This window comes from Bidens hawaiensis, unplaced genomic scaffold (assembly GCF_021521415.1).
Source record: "Bidens hawaiensis isolate Kalapana, Puna unplaced genomic scaffold, B.hawaiensis_p1.1 tig00009139_1, whole genome shotgun sequence".
NCBI classification, from domain to species: domain Eukaryota; kingdom Viridiplantae; phylum Streptophyta; class Magnoliopsida; order Asterales; family Asteraceae; genus Bidens; species Bidens hawaiensis.
The window spans coordinates 770,634-793,164 of NW_027491672.1; the positions used below are offsets into that span (position 1 = coordinate 770,634).

Genomic DNA, 22,531 nt, shown 5'->3' on the forward strand with positions numbered 1-22,531 from the left:
CAAGGTGAGACTTTGAGTAAAACTTGGCCGCTCACTTGGAATTCCAGAGGTTTTCGGCGCTTGTCGGCGTAACTATTTTGGCGATCTCGTGCTGCTGCCATGCGGTTTCGGATTTGGACAATCTTTTCAGAGGTTTCAAGTACTAATTCTGGACCAGTGATTTGATACAAGTAAATAGGATTTTAAATAATAAAAGAATTATGTCTGAATATTCTGTTTGAATAAGTTTCACGAATGTCAGTGAAATATAACTTATGGTGGACCCATACTTATTCCTTAAGCCAAGTAATGTTTAGGGCATTTAACACATGATTTAAAATCAATAAGAATGAGATTATATGAAAAATTACCCTCATCAACCATGTCATGATTTCTCATGAAATTTGGTTTTAATAAATGAATATTATAGGTCTCATTTGTCTTTCGTTAAATTTTTATTTGCATTATAACAAAAGTTGTGAAAGTATACATTATCATATTTTATAAATGTTTCAATCCAGATATTGATAACAAATAATATAAGAGTTTAAGGTAAGAGTGACTTTATGTTGGCTATGCAAACCTTATAACTGTTATAATGTAACTTAAGTATAGATACTAAATTCTGATTAATCTTCAGAGTATTTAAGGTATCATAAAGTGTAATTAAAAGACAGTTTATCATGGTTCTAATAACCTTAACATTTAAATTTGTCACTAACACTCATGTTAGTTATTTGTTGATTTCGGGTAAACATATAGAACTAGACTCAACAAATCATGTGTTAATCGGAATATTAGGATTAGCAGACTTATATATCATTACTAGACGGGTGCCTGCGCCATGCAGCAGGAAACGCAGACTACGTAATAAGTTTATGGGTGTGTATTGTTCGGTTTGAAACCGTAAAACCGTTCATCTTTTGATTTGACGGTTGATTTTTTTTCTTTAAGTTTTGGCCAGTTGTTTTCAACTTTCAAAGGTTTTCTTGGTTTTCGAGGACAAAAAAAAACTGTTACAAAAGGTTTGGCTCACGATTTAATTTAAAATTATCAAAACCAGGCTGAAACACACATACATAAAATGTATTTTTTTTAACTGAAAAAAATATGACAATATCATACTCAAATTAAAGATTGTTCTCTTATTCTTTCTAAGCATAAATTCTCCATTGATCTCATCCCGATGCAAATGGGTAGCTTCGATGTCAAAGTATGCATGGATTGGTTATCTTTGCACCGTGCCGAAGTCGTTTGTTTTGATAAATTCATTCGCATCCCGCTCGTCAACGGTAAAATTCTTAAGGTCTTTGGAAACACAACGTCACGAGGTTAAACCTTATGTCGTGTGCTCAATCGCAAAAGTACTTACGCCAAAAGTACGTTCCGTTTCTAGCTCTCTCGGTGACAAAAGACAAAAAGGAAAGGAAGATCCAAGATATTCCTATTGTTCGTGATTTCCTTGATGTCTTTCCCGATGATGTTACCGGTCTTCCTCCCATTCGTCCGATTGAATTCCAAATTGATCTTGTGCCCGGCGCGATGCCCGTGGCCAAGGCTCCTTATCGTCTAGCCCCGTCGGAAATGCAAGAACTATCAAAACAACTCGAAGAACTTTCCGATAAAGGCTTCATTCGTCCAAGCTCTTCTCTTTGGGGCGCTCCCGTTCTCTTCGTGAAAAAGAAGGATAGTTCGTTTCGTATGTGCATTGATTATCGTGAACTTAACAAGCTTACTATTAAAAATCGTTATCCATTGCCACGTATCGACGACTTATTCGACCAACTTCAAGGCGCAACTTGTTTCTCCAAAATTGATCTTCGATCGGGTTATCATCAATTGCGTGTTCGTGAAGAAGACATTCCAAAAACCGCTTTCCGTACTCGATATGGACATTTCGAATTTTTGGTTATGCCATTCGGGTTAACAAATGCACCCGCGGTATTTATGGACCTCATGAACCGCGTTTGCAAACCATTCCTTGATAAATTCGTTATTGTCTTTATTGATGACATCTTTATCTTTTCTAAATCCAAAGCCGAACATGAACATCATTTGCGTTCCATTCTCGAACTCCTTAGAAACGAACAACTCTATGCCAAATTCTCCAAATGTGAATTTTGGCTCGAGAAAGTTCAATTTTTGGGACATATCGTAAACGACAAAGGTATTCATGTTGATCCCGCTAAAATTGAGGCCGTTAAGGATTGGAAAACTCCAACGACTCCCACGGAAATTCGATCCTTCCTCGGTTTGGCCGGATATTATCGGCGTTTCATTCGGAATTTTTCCAAGATCTCTTTGCCTCTTACCTCTCTCACCCATAAGGGACAACCCTTCGATTGGGGTTCGAAGCAAGAGGAAGCCTTTTGTACTCTCAAGGACATGCTTTGCAATGCTCCTATTCTAACCCTTCCCGATGGAAACGACGATTTTGTTGTATTTTGTGATGCATCCCATCAAAGCCTTGGTTGTGTTCTCATGCAACAAGGTCAAGTCATCGTCTACGCATCAAGGCAACTTAAGGTCAACGAGAAGAACTATACGACTCACGATCTCGAACTTGGTGCCGTCGTTTTTGCTCTCAAAATCTGGAGACATTACCTTTATGGTACAAAATGTGTGGTTTTTACCGATCATAAAAGCCTTCAAAACATTTTCGACCAAAAAGATCTCAACATGAGACAACGACGATGGGCCGAATTACTTAGTTATTACGATCGCGAGATTCGCTACCACCCCGGTAAAGCGAATGTTGTCGCCGACGCCCTAAGTCGAAAGGTTAATGTTAAATTCGTTCTACTTCTAAGCGTCATTGTTCAAACCGATCTTCAAATTCGTATCTTTCAAGCTCAACGCACCTCCGTTGAAGAAGGTAATATGTACGACGAAATGTCATGTGGAGCCGAACTTCAACTCGAAACCAAACCCGATGGTCTTTTGTATTTTCTCAATCGTTTGTGGGTTCCCGATCGCGATAACCTTCGTACTTGTATTCTCGACGAAGCTCATAATTCGCATTATTCCGTTCATCCCGGTGCGGATAAGATGTATTTCGATCTTCGTGCTACCTTTTGGTGGCCGGGTATGAAAAAGGACGTAGCGTTGTTTGTATCTAAATGTCTTACTTGCTCGAAAATCAAAGCCGAACATCAAAGACCTTTTGGTCTACTCAAGCAACCACCGATTCCCGTTTGGATATGGGAAGACATTGCTATGGACTTTATCACCAAATTACCCAAAACCCAGAAAGGCAACGATAGCATTTGGGTGATCATCGATCGACTAACCAAATCTGCTCATTTCATTCCGATTCGCGAGAAGTACTCTGTCGAGCAGCTTGCTCAAATCTATGTTCGGGAAATCGTGTGTCGACATGGTTTGCCATTGTCTATCATCTCCGATCGCGATGCCCGTTTTACCTCTCATTTTTGGCGATCTCTTCAAGAAGCTTTGGGAACACGTCTCGATCTTAGCACGGCTTATCATCCTCAAACGGACGGTCAATCCGAACGTACAATCCAAACACTCGAGGATATGCTACGAGCATGTGTTCTTGATTTCGGTGGGAATTGGGATTCTCATCTTCCGTTCATCGAGTTCTCCTACAACAATAGCTACCACTCTAGCATTGATGTGGCTCCTTTTCAAGCTCTTTATGGTCGTAAATGTCGTTCCCCGATTTGTTGGAACGAAATCGGTGAAGCTCAAATCACGGGACCCGAGATTGTCCAAGAAGCCACCGATGTCATTAATCAAATCCGTAAGAATCTCCTAGCCGCTAGAAATCGTCAAAATAGTTACGCCGATATACGGCGAAAACCTATCGAATTTAATGTTGGCGATATTGTCCTTTTAAAAGTATCTCCTTGGAAGGGGGTAGTCCGTTTTGGAAATAAGGGTAAACTAGCTCCTCGTTTCGTTGGTCCTTTTAAAATCCTTGAACGTGTTGGGAAGGTGGCTTATCGACTCGAGCTACCAGAAGAACTTGCCGATGTTCATCCTACTTTTCATGTATCAAATCTTAAGAAGTGCTTAGCCGAGGGTAATCTCCATATACCTCTCGACGAAGTACATGTCGATGAGTCGATGATCATGGTTGAACGACCCGTTGAGATCATGGATCGCAGCGAGAAGAAAACCAAGAGTAGTCGTATTCGGTTAGTCAAAGTTCGATGGGAATCACGGCGTGGCGCGGAGTTCACTTGGGAACGAGAAGACACAATGAAGGAGAAGTATCCACACTTTTTTGCATCATCATCGTCATCTTAATTTCGGGACGAAATTTCCTAAAGTAGGGGATAGTGTGACATTCGTCAATTTCGGGTCTCGTTTGTATTCGTTTATCATGTAAACTGACCCATTTTGTAAACCAAAGCTTATGATATAATAAAAAATGATGGATTTTATGTTACAATATTGTTTTACACTTGTTGGGTCTTGAAAACATTCTTTTTGGTCCTTAAAACTCCTTAAAATGACTTAAACCAAACTTTGGGGACTATTATTGCCATTTACCAAAAACTTATTTGAAAATTTCAACCATCACATGCATCTTTACCCTATTTGTATGAACCATACTCTTACCATTATAAAAGCAAGGCTCCATACACCATTTTGGCTGTTCATCTTCTCCAAAATCTCTCTCAAATCCAAGTATTCATCTTCAATATTTTGTTATTTTTATTTCTTAAGGTCAACTAACTATAGTCTTTCATTTTAACTTATTCATCTAATATTACTAACACTTGAATATGGTGGTACAACATATATATAATACACACCCCTTGTTTCCTTTATTTGTTACTTCATCGACTCCGGTTGGTTAAGTTTCGAATGTCATAAGGCAAGGCTTCATGGAGGACTTCGTGTTCTTGATATATATATACACACACATAACTTATTATACATATCACTTATGACTAACTTCTAACCCTTTTAGTTGTTCATCTTATTTACAAGTTCCATTGTGTGGGTTTGTATAAGACTAACCTCGGTTTAACCGAAACTAGTCCAAACCGGAAACCGAACTTTTGTTTACTAGTTTTGTTAAAATAGTTGTTTAAACATGTTTATTGCTATATTTGAGTTTCAAAAATCATTTTTACAGTTCTTTGATATTAAGCATATGGAATCCATCTATGAACTCGTTGGGAGATGGAAACCGAACTAAACCGAAACTTTTGCTTAAAAGATTTGTAGTTAACTTTTTAGTTGTAAAATTTAAGTTTTCTTCATTTATAAACCAATATACAAGTTCTATGATATTTGGGCATGTAGAAACCATCTATGAACTATTTGTGAGATGGAGACCGAACCAAACCGAACTATACCGACTTTTACTCGCTTAAGACACACAAGTGTGTTTTTAGCTATCAAGACTTGTATATTTCTTTAAAAATAGTTTACAAACTGATTTTAATTATTTTCTTAAGTACTTGGAATTGTTGGATCCAACTTGATCTCATCACATAGTTTGGACCGACAAAAACGAACACTCGCTTAACGTGCGTTGTTAGTTCTAAACAATAGATCTACATACTTGGTTAAGTGTTAGTATATTTTAATGAGTTATCTCATAACAATTAATATGTTGGAAAGTTGACTTTGGGTTTGACCATTTGTCAAGACCCGAATCGACAACCCGAACACTCGTTAAAAACACGTTTTAGTATCTTCAGTCCCAAAGGAACTTGCATTTTAGCATTTTTCCCACCTTATTACTTAACATTGGTTAAGTAAATATTAAGGTTAGATACTTTAACCCGGTTTCAAGCAAACTTACATTTTTAAAGGATTGTTATTATAAATTCTTAAATAGTTACATTTTAAACCTTGAACTTAATTGTTTACTTTTTGCAACAATTATTTTATTTAAAGATCTTCAAGACAACCATTCTAAATCCAAGATTTTATTGTCATTTAGGCCTTGCTCGTTAAACTTCATCCATTCGGTTATTCATCTTTTACCGATCAAGTTTTATACTTGAACGTGAGTAACTTCATACCCCGTTTTCTATCTTTTGTTTTGGGGTGACATTTCATACTTATTCAAATCAACTGCTTTATACTTGAGTCTTAAACCACAAACGTTGTTGTATATTTTACTTGAATAATTGCTCGATTTGGTGTTCTATGCTTATATGCCTGTGTGTTTATCGCTTTCAGTTGGTGGAATCTATAAATCCTAGACTACTTGGCATCCCCTTGTAGCAAGGTGTCGTTAACGTAATGCAATTAATGATATTCTATTAAATCCTAGACTACTTGGCAATCCCTTGTAGCTAGGTGGCGCTAACGTAATTCTATTAGCGATTGTCAATTTAGCCAAGTTTATAGCTATTATTTATGGTTTTTGTATACTAGTTTTGTGGCTTTTTATACTATATATCTATTGTTCAAACTTATGAATTGCTCACCAACCTTTGTGTTGACAACTTTATTTTATGAAATGTTACAGGTTTGCATCTAGGTTGATTATGGAGTTCGGTGAAGAAAATGACACAAATACCGTTAGGATATTAGCAAAAATGAACAATATTTGATTTGCTATATTTTGCTATATTTTATTGTATTTGACTTATGAATATTTGGTTATGTGACATTTTCGATTTTGTGAAATGAAATGAGTTTGTTAAATATTGTCGCTTTAAATAGTGTCATGCGCTTATGGGCAATCGTTACACCTCGGCATATTCCGCCGCCTTTGGTCGGGGTGTGACAGATAGTCTTGTAATGTCTATGCCTAATCTAATGGCATATTTTTGCAATGAGACTTCTCCTTAAGAAACCTAAAGCTGGAAGTAATACTTGTATTTTATCTATGAACCTTAGAATTATCCTCTTTTAGGTTTTAGTGGTAATGAGTTGAATAACATATTATTTCTAGCACCAGACATTTCTTTTCGTGTACATATGTTGCTGATCAACACACTCATTTTTCTTTGTTACTTTTGAGTGTTATAGTTGATTCGTAAGGCACCAAATTGTACAGCTGAAAATTTTAGTATGTAATGTACTAAAAAATGTATTTATTTTCATGTGTAAGCCCTTAATTTTATGGGTCATGTTATTTTACATTATGATGTCTTCGGTAATGACATTTAACCTTATAGTTAGAATTTTCAAGAAAGAATGCATGCATCTTATGAGTTATTTTGATTAGTCTTTGGAAAAACTAAATCAAGAATAACTTTAGTGATAGCATTTATTTAAATAAACTATTGATTATCATTATTATAAGAGACATTATGATTGACGCATCCCATTTGTTATGATCTTGTTTTTAAAATAATGATTGTTATTAGAAAGAGCAGTAGGATAGCCATATCATGTCTTAATGAATAATTAAAATTGAGAAGAGCTAAATGTTATTAAAACTCTTTATGAGACAAAATTCAATTGTATATTAAGATTAGAGTGGATGATTTGGATGAGATCGTTATTTATGGAAGAAAATATAGTGAGTAATATTATGAGATATTAAAATAATATAGATTAAAGTTTATGATCATTATATTAATGAATGATCATTAATATGAGGATCATTATATTTTATTGAAGATGTGATATGTCTATTATTAACATCAAACTAATAGACTTTAATTAATAGTTCTACTTAAACAAAAAATAAATCACCTTTGGACAGAATTAAAATTTATTTAAGTATATGTGTAAAACAATTGTAACACATCACCTTTGGGCAGAAGTGAGACAATTATTTTAATTATGCACGGGCTAGTTTTGCTAAATAAAAATGTAACAAATCACATTTGGGCAGAAGTGAGACATTTGTATCATGTTAGGCAAAACTAACAAAAGCTTTTCAGTTATACTTGAATGATAGGGTAAATGTAACTCATCACCTTTGGGCATAAGTGTTACATCAAAAGTTCATTCAAGTTAAACCTTTATGTTTTGTAAAATTTTATAATATTTAAGGTTTACAAAACATTTAATTAATTAATAGCGGAAAATGTTTAGAGTAAGGATTTTTAAATTTCCAGTAGGACCTTATTTTGCGGAATTAGTTCTCGGAAATTTTGGGTTCCAGAGAATTGCCAGTTTCTGGCTTTTAGTGTGTTTTTCAGTATTTGAGTGTTTACATGATTTTATGGAGTTTTATGGAAAATGTTGATTCCGGTATTAGTGAGTTTTCGGGTTTATGGGTTATGACCCCAAACCATTTTAGAAACTCATAAACTCTTAGAACACATAAGCTATTTTAAGCCCATAATACATGATTTTTAAATAGCCCGTGAACCCGTAAACTAGTTTAAGCCTTTAACCCATGATCTTTATTAACTAAATTAATGATGATAAGATTTGGTTCAAATCTTTTTAATGATTAACAATTATATTTGTTTCCTATTTTAAGGGGATTTAAATCTTTTAAGAAAATATTAAAACTTCTAAGTTATCCAAGATTTGAAAAAATATTTCCCTAAATAATCATTAACAAATTTTAATATAGATTTTGAACCAACATATGTATAATTTTCGATAATAATGATGAACACGAAGAACATCATCGAAAATTTTTAACAATTAAACATAAAAAAAAACTTAGAATCGAAATCTTTAAACATGAAATTAACAGATTTCGAAAATATTAGAGTTTACTAAATATGAATTTTAGAGATTTTAAACAGTTTCATGTATTGTTTTCGTAATAGAACATGAAAAAAAAGAAACCTAAAAAATTAGGGTTTATCAAGTTTTAGTCCATATCTTTTGATTCAATTCCAGATTTACAGAAAACATGAAGAACTGATTAATCAACATCACTCTGATGCCACATGTTGACCAGTTTTTCATGTAAGTAATATAAAACATGATAAATATTAAACCTATGAACCTGTTACAGCATGAAGAGTAGTAACCGCACAAGGATATGATGTACTCGACATGCTTGTCATCTTGATCGAGTTCCCCTTTAGGATGTATAGTTAAGGATGGTTAGGGTTCTTGAGAGGAACCCGGTTTAGAAGAGAGAGGAGACACATAATTTACTTATGTGTGTGAGATTAGATTATGATGTTAATTTATTCTCTCTATATATACACCAAATGAGAAACCCTTTATTAGCTATTAAGATTTATTAGCTATTAAGAGTAACATGGCGCATCAACAATTACCAAACTAATATATAATAATATATAATTAATTATTTTGATTTATTATTATATAAATGATAATGATGACCATATAAATAAATATATAAAATGTATTTATTCTTACAGATACATCATTTTCCTTTTTTTTTTACTTTCCTGTTTTCCTTTTCTTTTGATGAATAAATACCACTTTGAAAAAAAATTCAAACAATAGTCATCCAATAGACCATCGCCACCAAGGGTTCCAAATAGTGAATCAGAACACGGCAATAGTATACCACGGACACAACCACGTCAAAGCCGCCTAGGTTCCCAAATAGAATCCAGCCACCACACCGGATTTTCGGTTTATACCAAAAAGACGGAGGTGTCGTACCGGCACTCCGTCATCACAAAGCAAACGTCAGATATAGCCGACGACACGCCGTCACCACTGAACGGCGGTAGTGATTGCCTAAAGATGAAGCAGAGGGAGAGAGAGTGACGTTGTAAGACATCGTTATCGCCATCCGCCGCCGCCACATACGGCCGAAAAGATGGTGGGCAACAACGTGCTTTCTTTCTATGGCAAACGATGAAGAAAGAAATCGTAGAGAGAGAGAGAGACGAAGAGGTGGAATAACTGGTGGAGAGCAATGAGTCACCGTAGGACGTGTCAAGCAGTAGTTTGTTAATTTCATGAACAGTAGATTATGAGAGGCCGACAAATCTTCCTTTTTGATATATATATATATATATATATATAATTTTCCTTGTTCTCTTTTCTTCTCATATTGGGCTCGGTACAGTCTATCAATCTTTGAGGGCTTATGATTAAAATCCAAATTAAAGGCCATCCGTCAAATTGGTGCTTTGGACTGGAGTCAAATATTAATCTTCAATCATCATGAAAATATATAGTGATTTCCTTTTGTCTACACGGAAGAAATCAAAATCATGATTAATTGTTTTTATTTTCTCATAACATTGTGGTTTATTATCTTCCACATCAAGTGAAAAAATGAAGTAGAACCTTGGAAGCTTGTATTGTAACATTTAATTATTATTACAACCATCAATTCAAAGACAATTATGATAGAACAAAACTTCACAACTATGTATGTACACATGAATCTATCTATGTCTTACAATAATCTTCTCCTCCTTACACTCTTGGAAGAAGCTTTAGACACCAAATAGCCCACCCCCAAACACACCACCCATATCCCCACATCCACCGCCCACCCCACCCCCTCCACCTCACAACCACCATCTTCCACCGCATCGCCACCGTCCTCCACCGCCTCACCACCACCGGCACAATCACTACAACCACACTCCACCACCACCTCCTCCTCCTCACTCTCTTGCTCCGGTATCTCCTCCAACCCCTCAAAACACCTCCTCTTCCTCCTCCTCACCACCATCTCCACCTTCTCCCTCATCACCACCTTATCCTCCTCCGCCGCCACCACCACCACCTCCACCGCCTTCACCCCACCACCACCACCACCACCACCACCCCCACCCTCCAACCCACACCTACACTCCATCCTCCACTCACCACTCCCATCCCTCCTAAACCCACCCTTCACCACCTTATCCTCTTTCACATATACCTCAAACTTAACCCCCTCACTCACCCTTACCCGCTCCCTACTCCCGTACACTACCTCCCCATCACCCGATACCACCCGATGCAACGTCATAAACACCGCTGCATCGGGTCGTATCACCGACCCGTTCACCTCCAACGGCCCCCCCGTGATCCGCGGGAGGTAGTGTAACGTCAGGGAGTCGGGTAAGGATGAGTACCCAGCTGGGGGTTTGGAATATGATAATTTTACATGAAAGGATTTGAGCTTGAAGAGACGTTCAGTTTGATCAACTGGCTGAAACCCACGGCACATGTTTGATGTACTTTTGATATGCTCTTAATTTAATTTAATGAATGAAATGAAATGAGATGAGATGAATGGTATGGTGTGAATTGTGAATATTTTGTTGTATAAGTTGATATATATTATATGGGTTTGGTGAATGATGGATGGAGGAAGAAAACAAGGGGTGGTGCACACGGTTTGTAAGGCGGTGAGTAAACGACAAAAGTTAGCGCCAACAGAGAAATTGCGAGGTTTGCTGCGGGAAATAACAACTTCTGTGTGCGACTCTGGATGGATATTTGTGTCTCGTTAGTTGCTCGTTAAATTATTATTATTATTATTATTATTATTATTATTATTATTAAATGGTAACTTTATTGTGTGATAGACCAAAGCACTTATTAAATTTGAATCTTGTTATCACACTCTAGTCAGATTATGTTGTCTTAACTAGGTTCACGCTAACAACAAAATTTAACCTTATGTCGTCTAAAACGATGTAGAAAACACAGGCTCTTGTTCATTTTCTTTGTTGAGAAAATTCAACTAATCTCTAATTTAGATTATTAATAAAAGATTTGAATATTTGTTTATTTTAGAATTTAGAGAAACCTGAAAGATTTAAATATTTGTTTATTTTAGAGTTTAGAGTAATTTGTGGTTTTTCATCTTCGTATGATTTGTTTAAATTTGTTATTTAAGTTTAAAATTATAAAATATATTAAACACCCATCAGAGTGAATGTTTCTCCAAAATATTTTTTTAGAAATTAAACATGAATTAGTGAATCATAAGTCCCAAATTGAATCAAGTTTAAAACTTGAAAACAAGAGTGGCATCATATCATACAAGAACAGGAGTGAGATGATGTTTTTTCATATGTGAAACTTATCTATGTGATGTATGAATATATATAATTTATATGACGTCCTACTTGCGGTGCGCATATATAATTTATATACGTGTGGGTTCTCATGTTGCCAAAAGTGAAATTAACTAATTTTGAATGAAAACCCACCACTAGAGTGATATGTGTCCTTTATAAAATATATTTAAGTATTTGAGATTTTAACTTCACAATTTTGTATGTTCTATTATTGATTATATATATATGTGTGCGAATTTATATTACTGCCCGTTTTTTTTTCTCTCACGAGTTATATGAAGACACATGCATTCTCAGGGACGTCCCTGACATGCACCAATCAGCTTGTGTACCAATGGTTGAGTGTTATGTGTCTTATATCCAATGCTTGATGCAAAACTACTACCAAGTCGAGGGTTTCATCGAAAGCAGCCTCTTTATTTCTACAGGGTGGAGGTAAGACTGTCTACATCTTACCCTCCCCAGACCTTATCATAGCTTTACTATTAATAGGGTTTACTGAGTACGATGATGATGAATATATTTATTAGTGCCCCAATTTACCCATGTCATGTCATTTATTATTTTTATTTTTTTATGGGTGGATGTAAAGTTGGGGAAAAAAAACCTCAAATCATAATCGGTTTACTAAACCGCTCCAGAAACCAATTTGAGGAAAACTGGTGTTGAAACCGTTAAAAGGCGAATCAAACTGGTTTAAAATTGGTTTCAAATGCAAACGATCATTTTCCATTTAAAACCAGTTTCAAAATCAAACCAATTTAGGCCAAACCCGATTTTAACTTCAGTTGGCCAAACCCTAACCACTATGTTTTCTATTTTAGATCCACAAGTTAAATTGTATAATACATGTACCGTTTTACGATGTTGAAAATTTATGTCTCTCTCTTAGATCCATAAGTTTAATTGTTTAATACATGCACCGTTTTATGAGTTGAAAATTTAAAACTGCTCACAATCACATCCATTGAATGAATGACTTTTAATAGCATCATCACCATCGGCAAGGCCCAAAATATCTTTTTATGACATCTACACCATGGTCCCCTTATCAATCATATTATTACAGAGTAATCATTCATCGAAATAGAAGATAAAACGAGCAACATGCGACACCACAAGTTGTTTAAATTTTAGAAATAACATTAGTAGATTTTGAAGTCCTAGCATTACTATAATCACATTAACCATATCCTGATTTAACTTATGCTAAAGGTTAAAGCAACTTCAAAACCACTTCTCTTTCTTTGAGCCAATCATGACATCATCCGTTATAACTCAAATGTCGATACAAATATAACACAATAAACTGTTACTTTACCACGTTCGGTATAAGCTACATCCGCCCATGATCACCAAGACAACGACAAACAATAATAATATACAAAAAAATCTTACATCACCTATCATCTATAAGGAGTCAGTTCCACACTCCCACAAACCATCAGCTCTCTCAAAACATAAAAACTTAACCGGTTATAATGCCTGCTAAAACATCGGTCTTACCTCTTGCAAAAATTGTGTAAACAAGCCGAATAGCATCAAGCCATGTATCCAAGTATTCCCATGACTCTGAAATCTGAGATTAAAAAAAACAAGATTCTCCGTTTCTCAATGTTGTCATTAAAAACTAATGTCAACAAAATTTAATCAAAATTATTCGTTACCAAGAAAGTCGGTCCATGAATTGTATCAATGCAGATTGAAGGACCAGGTGGCAAACTCAAATCTGCACACGTGGATACAGAGACAATATCCGGGATATCAATCTTAATTGCAGGCCTGCCATTATGTGTATCTGTCACAAATTAATCATAAATATCAGTACATGTAAACACACACACATTTATACATACATAATTACATACCTGTTGGAGACCTTCATGGTTCAAAACAAACTGGGTGTGTTTCCAGTCGCAACGTGGAGTGATTGGATTACCCACTGGTGGTGCGGTTAGAGAACCAACTTTTAGATAAGGTAGAGGCAGCTACAATACAAATTAAAACTCAGTAATGTGATTATATAACAACCATGATTAATAATATAATTAGCAGACTGTAAAATTCACGAACCATGGATCGCACAAGCTTCAATGCGCTCGTGTAAACCGAGTAATTTGGCTTTAACGCATGAGCAGCAGCAATATAAATAGCAGACTGACTGTATAATTCGTTTGAAGTAGCATCATGTCCTCCAGTTCTTGATGTGTCTTCTGCTAATCCATACTGTAAAAGCAAGATTAATGAAATCAGTACATGATTACATACTTTATATACAAATTAAGAAAAGTTGGTTACACTTGAACTAACCAAAACAGTGCCGAGGTTGTAGATGGCTCTATGAAAATCAAATTGCAACTGTATAGCTGCACGAAACTGCATTAAAGAACACATGTCATTAAGAGATGATACATGTTCATGGCCTGCGTTTGGGCTGTTAAAAACCAAGCCAGGTTGGTCTCGGGCTCCAGCTTGGGCTTAAACGAGCAGAATCGGCTCGGCTCACTTATTTTATAGAGCTGAAAAGTCAAGCTTGAGCTGGCTCGTTAAACTTTTATATTGTTATTTTTTCACACATTGATAAGTAAATGACAAAAAAATAATTTTTTACATACACATAATACGAAATTTATAAACTGTAGAATTTATAACGCTATATGTATTATTATTCTACACCCTGCTTGCGGTGCGCGCATATAATGTATATATGTGTGAACCCTCGGGTGGGCAAAAGTAAAATTGCACTAATTTTGACGTTATTTTACTAATCTCGTGAAAATAACGTTAAAAGTGGCGGAAGGTTAATCAGGCATCATGTGGTGGCGTTGATAGCCGAAAGACAAGGGCACATGCACCGATCAGCCGGTGTCCCGATGATTGAGTGCTATGTGCCTTATGTCCAAGGCTTGATGCAAAACTACTATCGAGCCGGGGGTCTCACCGGAAGCAGCCTCTCTATCCCTATGGGATAGAGGTAAGGCTGTCTACATCTTACCCTCCTCAGACCCTACCATAGCATTGCTATTGGTGGGATATACTGAGTACGATGATGATGATGATGATGATGATATGTATTATTATTCTTTTATTTTATTATGAGATCGAGAGGTAGATTCAAAATATTATATGTATTATTTTTGTTTTTTTTTCCCAATATTTTTATCTGTTATTGTTACCATTACTTCTATTATATATGTTAAAATTTGGGTTTAATTTAAATAAGCCAATTGAGCAAGTCAACGGGCCATTATCAAGAGACCTACGAGCTGAGCCAACCCTGGCTCGGGGTTCGGCACGTTTACAAACAAGCTTTTTCAAACGAACTTCGAGCGAGCCATGAGCCAAATGATGACGTTAATATGATATTATTGTACCTTACTGATTGCACTTTTTACTATTATTTGCTTTTCACGTGCAGGAACAATCGCACTCAGTTCCTGCAAATACCAAATTATGATATTAATAACAATTATGGAAATGGAAATAAATATATAAGTTGATGAAACTAAATCTAAAAGATTACCTGTAAAGCAAGCCCCCAGTTGTTGAGAGCCTGAGGACTGTTCCAGTTTAGTTGAACAGCTTTTTCATAATTATTTGTTGCCTGCGATATTATAAATACAAAATTCAATTACCATGTATTTTACATTCTTCATGATATTATGATTAAGAGGTCAAACCTGCTTCCATAATTCTTCAGCTTCCTTTGTACGTCCACGCATTTTGGCTCGATCAGATATGGCAATAGCCCAGTTATAATAAGCCTGCAGTTATGCAACTAGCTTTGAATATCATGTGTCATTAATTTATCAGTGTAACTACTTCATATGGATTGCGATACATACATCATGAAGTGTAGGGTTCAAACGTGTAGCCTCGTCATACTTTTTGCAAGCTTCTTCAAGCAAAGCATCTTTGGATGGTGAACTAGTATCTGAGTTAACATTATCTGCACTTTCCTAAAAACAAAAGCAAAAGATACAAAATGGTTTATATAATGCGGCAAGGTATTGGTGGGCCCCGTGAGTTTTCTCTATCAGGTTCTAATTAATACCAAAAAGAGTATTACATTGCATACATATATAGCACAGATAGTAATAACATAGTGAAGGTATCTATACTCAACGACAAAAATCGTGTGGTGTGACTGGTCATACTCATTGTTTTGGGAAATAGATTAAAGCTAGAAAGCAGGTGCCTACAACATGTATCTATATATTTATGAACATTGCTTGGTCGCATGGTTACCTGAAGAACTAGTGCCCAATTATAAAGTGCATCATAATCATCTGGATTTCTCTCTATTGCATTTGCATACCTGAAAGCAAAAGAACATATAATAAACATTACTTGGTTGCGTGATTCTTTTTTTCATTTGTTGTCGTCTAAGAATTGTTGAAACAATTTGTACTTATTCTCATAAATTTCAGTTCTTGCTACAAGAGTTACGAGAATTCTTTGCGATCTAACAAGATGGAAGACTTAATATACAAAGTTCAAGATTTAGCATAACTTTGTCTAGGATGCATACATAAAACATGAAAAAAGGACTACCTTTTTGCTGCATACGTAAGAATCCGTTGCCTTGACCGACCTTCCTCGTCAGAACTGGTGATACTGTTGATCAACTCCATGGCGGCACTGTTCTTTTCAGTATGCTGTGTGTTCTCTTGACTACAAAATTTCAAAGACATGACAACAAGAACATTAGTATATTAAGTTATTAACACAACTTCTTTATCAATGAGAAAAATACGACCGGCAGTCAGAGAGTGAGAGTAAGAACAGCAATACAAGTTTCGAAATTTGATCAAGGTAACACAAAACGTGAAATAACATGAGTTGTAAAATGTATTCCTAGCATTATTTATAATCTTTCATAGCCAAAAGTCACAGCAGTACTGGAGAGACACTAATCACACAATTAGCATAATTCAATATTGCTATTAGACAGGGGCTGCATGAAACTGAAAAGGCCAAACTTAAAAAACCAAACCAAAACAAAAACTGACGGATTGGTTTTACGTTTTTGTAAAAAACGAATTTATAATAAAAACCGAAAAAACCGAATTTAAGTAATTCATAAGAACTTAATAAATACTTATCTCAAATATTTTAGCAAAAATGCATAATCATCATTTAGTTATTAATCACCAAATGATTTTTGCCCAAATTCATTAACTTTGGTCTTTTTACAGCACAAAATTTTCAAGCTCAATAGGCAAAACCAGCCTGAACTGAACCATGCACAGTTGCACACCCCCTAGCATTGCTCTTTCTACTAAACAAAAGACTAAATTTTGAAACCCGAACGGTTTAAAGCAATCCACAGTGAATAAGTTGAACAACAATATTTATAACGGATTACATAATCAAAAACCTAATCCTTTCAATTTGAATAAACCCTACCGATACAACATAACTAATTAGTCACAATCAGTAACAAGTTAGGTCTTTTCCTTAAAGACATTCCATAACTGTCAAAATATTTAGATAAACCTAAACGAGCATAACCGACGTTCACAAACGTAAATGAATGAACAAATCAAGTGTTCATCTTTGTTCGTTTATTAAGTAAACGAACTTCTTCTCGCCAAACAGTTTGTGAACGTTCAATTTGTTTATAGGCCTAGTAACAATTAACAAAGCCTTATTAACTAACACCTAACCAATTAATCACAATCAGTAAAAAAAATAGGGCTTTTCATATTCAATTACAATAACAACCGTCAAAATAATAATAATAATAATAATAATAATAATCAAATTAAGTAAAAAATAAACCTTTGCCTGGGCTTAGCAGCAGCAACAGAAGTATCAGTAGCAGAGAGTTGAGATTGTTGATCTCCATTCTTCAATTCATTCAGTAACTCTCTCATAGTAAAAGTTCGATTACCTTCTTCTTTCTGAGCCACCTGCTCATTGTTGTCCTTTGCTTCCATCGGTTTCGGATCTATGTTATTATTATTATTATTATGATTTGATTGGATCGGTTGCTGAAGACTGGAAGAATTATCAACAATGAAAGGAAAGGATAACTTATTAGGAAAAAACTTATCGATAGTAATTATCCTATTTTTGGAACTATTTTCATTTTTATCCATAGTAACTACATAAAAAGTTACTAAGTGATTATAATTTATAGATGAAAATAAAACTATCATGCAAATCAATGAATCATGCACACAAAACAATCCATTTAACATGCCACCGTTGAAAATTTGATTGTAATGAATTGCCTTTCTTGCTTACCAAATTTCTCCCTAACATATATCTTAACATTTGTTATTTATTCAAAATAAATATTTAAAAAAAATTGTTAGATTTTTTATGTATCCTTAACTATACTTAATCACCACAATGAATTAAGGTAAATTCTAAAATCACAAAGTTTATTTTTTGAACTGCAAGTTTCATTTCATTTCAAAACAAAGACAGCATCCCCTGCTAACAAGAAGCTAGCAGAGACCAACAACAAACAACAAACAAATCACAAAGTTAATTTATAATTGACAAATCAATTTTTTTATTATTTAAGAATTATATGGGTAGACCATTCCAACTTATTGCAATAAAAATATATCTAACCCATAAATTATACATGTTTACTCAAATCATCTTCTCTAATTTTGCCTTTTATTTTAATCTCGTAGTTAGACATGCCTTTTCTCATTTATTTTATATAACACAAAAGGCTCAATTTGAACCTCACTTGATCTTAAGCTAATCATAAATTCTCCAAAGCAAACATTACAATATTAAATTCCCCGAAATGAAAAGAAAAACATGAAACAAGAAACATAAAAATACATTATTATAACATAACAATTTCAAATTTTCAATAACTCATATTAACTTGATCATTCACTTAGATCGTTCGATGTACTTCTTCTTTTCTTCCTCGGTCATGAAAGCCGTCACCGGGAACGACTTCCCGATCCCAACCGGGACCTTGAAGTAGATTTTGGAACTATTTTCATTTTCCATACTCATCTCCACGATCGGTACCCACATCAACAATTGTTTACTTTTAACCCCGGTCATTTTCTTCATCTTACACTTTTCAATATAAGCAGTCACTTCCGTATCATAACTCACACGCGTGTTAGTTGCCTCGAAAAAGTGCTCATATGGACCCTTTTGTTTCATCCAAACAAACCCCGTGGCTCTAACCCGCCCACACTCCACAAGATCCTTTAGTGGGAGGACACCTCTAGGGAAACCGAGCTCCTCTAGAAGCTCGATGGAACTACGAAGGCAATCTTCGGCTCCATACTCAATTTTGGCCCCGGCTCTTTCGTCTGCCATTTTATTTTATTTTTCTATGGTTTGTGTGAATTGTTTTTGGAATTGAATTATAGGGAGTGAAAGAGCATTGTGTTATATAGACCAAATGAGTTGGTGGGCAGGGGTTGGGGTTAAATGTGGTTAGGTTGGGATGGTGGTTCACCTAATTATGTTATGGTTCGTGGGTGGTGAGCCACCTACATTTATGTTTTACACTCATGGTGCTGTGTCCATTATTGGATTTTGGATTTTGACATGTCTATAAGATGTATGCTCAAAATAATAAAAGCAATAAAAGTGGTTACATTTACTAGCCTACATATTTTTGTTAGATGTGACATTGTGACTTGTTTTGGATACGTTGATATGGATGGACTGCCTGTATAATGGTTTATAAAAACACACGAAACCATTTGATCGTATATGATGGTTAGCTGACGTCTCTTGTTATGTTTTCTATATTTTAACAGGACATTTTAGGGTAGTGAGTTGGGTTTGGGAACTGAGCGGGGAGGGGTGTTGTGGCATGGAATTATGGAAGCCGGCGAGGAACACCACCCCACATGCTCGACTTTTGTTTATGTTTGTTTTTTAATTAATGAATGAAATGTATGTTCTTTTTACATTGCAATTTTTATTATTAAAGAGATTTATTTTTATTATTTAGATAACTAAAAGTTTAGAAAAGTTAAGGATCGTTTACATTCTTTTAATTGAAATTCCCAAACCCTTTATCAAAATTGTCTATCAAACCAAATAGATATCCTCATTTGGTTAATCTAATCAAAGGGTTTCCAACATGTTTTCCATATTATTGTGAGTCACTTCCCTATTATTTAAAGTGTTATTGTGAATGAAGGAAAAAGAGAAACTTACAGTAAATTTGAAGAAACATCCTTCATCATCTATAATTTTTTAACTGGTTTAGTAACCAGTGTACAACATGAGCGAAAAAATCACAATATGAAATAAATAAAAATGTTCAATAAACGTACCTGGGGTAAAACGACTCAACCCGCCAACCACCACAGTTGCAAAATATGAACAAATAAATCAACACAGGATGGAAAAAATATGAATAAATTGTAAAATGAATCTTACGATTTATAAAATGACCATACATCAAGCCTATATGAATAAATTAATCTACACTGGATGTCGAAGTTTTTGTTGACTTCCCCATTTCCTTTAATTCTAGCTATTGCTTTTAGGGATGAGAATTTTCCCAAATATCAATGCTTGCAAATTCAGTACCCGTATTTGTACTTGTCTATTTGGTTTGGGTATGGGAACCCAAATTTACTAACTATAGGTACGGTACTTTTGGGTACATGTACGAGTACAAGTATGTGTATTACGGGTATTGGTACCTGTTTAGAATATGTAAGGGCTTTTATTATGTTTCCAACACTCATGACTTAATTTTCAAGCGAGATTTTCAAAACATAATATATATTAGTTGAATAAGTTAATTCTCAATCTATAGGTATATATTCATATATTGTGTATTCATATATATTTATTTCATGTATGTGTAATTGTGTATATCATTAAATAACTTGTATTAACTTTCTCTCTTGTTTTTCTATAGAAATTAAGGAAACAATAAATAAAGAAAAGGAAAAGGGGAAATGGAAAGATGACTAGCGAAGATTAAACGAATGTTGACTTTCTTTGTATAAGTTAATTTTGTTCTAAACATTTTAATAAAAATTTTTTTTGATACTTTGCATGTTTTGGTATTCATTACTTGATTTTGAATGAGTTTCATATTATGATTAATTTGTTTCATTTTTAGTTTTGGTATTATGTTTTGGTAGAAGCTTCACGTTTTGGTATTATAAATAATTAATTGTTTGTACCGTACCGTTAACGATACCTAGCTTAGTGGAGATTTATAAAAAAAAAAGAACAAAGGGGTATCAAAGCGAGTATCGTACCCAAGGTACATGTATATGTACCCGTACTTGTACCATATAATTCGGGTACATGTATGGGCACCAAGATTTACTGATGGTACGGTCTCGATCTCATCCCTAATTGCTCTAAAGGCTATGTGTAGTGGAGGGACTACAAAATGGGACGATTTGTGTCATATGACACCCACTCAGCAAATGGTGATTTTTGTTTTAGGGGTGTAATGGTGTTGTAAGTCATTACATACACACACACACACACTAGTGGGAGAGCCCGCGCATTGTGGGGGGAGGCAATGAGAATTCGGTTGGTAGTGTTTCGGTTCATTATGGTGCCAACATTACTTGTGCGTTGCGATGGGAACTTATGAAGATGTCTAAAGTGTTGTTCTTAGTCATGTTTGTCGTTTCTACAGACGGTTCAAAGAAATAGAAGAACACAATTGAACAAATAACTAAAAGTAGAGGTAAATATCCAAATTAAAGACTAAAATACCGTCATTTTTACCATTACATGTATCATTTTAAACCTATACAAAGATACATAAGTGATTCTATTCCCGATGACCAACCTCCTTTAAGTATTTCACCTGTTGACTTTTTCAAGTCAAACTATGCTTCTTGGACCAACAAATTTGATTCTTAGATGCAATACCAAGCAATTATTGATTATGTCCTTGGACCTTAATATACATATATGTATATATATATTAATATATAGTAGAGGAGGAATATTTTGAGAACTTGATGAGTTGTAAGAACTTTAAGAACTCAATTTTGGACCACACATTTAATTAAATGATATGAAATATGTGGTTGAGATTAAATTTAATTAAAAAATAAATCATGAGAGAGAATAAATATTTTTGATAATTACACAAGTTTAAATGTTAGTTACACATGTGTAAAAATTCGATTCGGTGTGTAAAAAAATACTGCAATTTTTTGTACATTACTTACACTTACGTATTACACATGTGTAAAAAAGATTCAAAATTTTTTTTGTTGCGTTAAGTTCTTTCGAGTTCTTAAAACTCAAAGCGGTTTTAAAAAGAAACCAATCCTTAATATATATATATATATGTGTGTGTGTGTGTTTGTGCATATATATATATATATATTATATATATAGCTTGATGAATCTGAAATCCCAATTTCCATGTAGCTTCGGTTAACTTTTAACAAGTTTTGTATGTCATAAGCAATTAGTCGGTTTATATGTGTATTTTTTTCTATTAAAACTTCTTAAAGGTTTAAGTTCTAAAGGAGGAATCTGCAAGTATGCTAGACAATAAATGACATTATGACACATAGCTTTTCCTAACTTGCAAGTACTAACCTACCCACTGTAATATAGCTAGCCGCCTAACATGCTAAAACGTCTAGAAACACATAAGCTTTAATTAACTATTAAGGTGTTAGCCTACGTAAAAATTAGGCTAGGAACTACAATTAAGACAACTCACCTTAAGTTTAAGAAATTAA

General features: G+C 34.6%; 2 protein-coding genes and 1 pseudogene across 3 annotated transcripts; all 3 read right to left on the minus strand.

The window, feature by feature from the left end:
- Positions 1–10,219: 10,219 nt before the first annotated feature.
- On the minus strand, positions 10,220–11,244 carry LOC143531286 (uncharacterized). The gene has a single exon (XM_077026615.1). The coding sequence runs from the start codon at positions 10,982–10,984 to the stop codon at positions 10,220–10,222; it is 765 nt and encodes a 254-aa protein (XP_076882730.1). The 5' UTR covers positions 10,985–11,244.
- A 1,836-nt stretch (positions 11,245–13,080) lies between these two features.
- LOC143531287 (protein HLB1-like) lies at positions 13,081–17,855 on the minus strand (annotated as a pseudogene). Its single transcript, XR_013134995.1, has 11 exons — positions 17,628–17,855; positions 16,398–16,517; positions 16,092–16,161; positions 15,689–15,802; positions 15,524–15,607; positions 15,367–15,447; positions 15,218–15,280; positions 14,154–14,219; positions 13,917–14,069; positions 13,511–13,831; positions 13,081–13,422 (listed from the first exon to the last, which is right to left on the minus strand). The product of XR_013134995.1 is annotated as a protein HLB1-like (transcript).
- An 852-nt stretch (positions 17,856–18,707) lies between these two features.
- Positions 18,708–19,151, minus strand: LOC143531263 (uncharacterized). The gene has a single exon (XM_077026596.1). The coding sequence runs from the start codon at positions 19,149–19,151 to the stop codon at positions 18,708–18,710; it is 444 nt and encodes a 147-aa protein (XP_076882711.1).
- Positions 19,152–22,531: the final 3,380 nt, after the last annotated feature.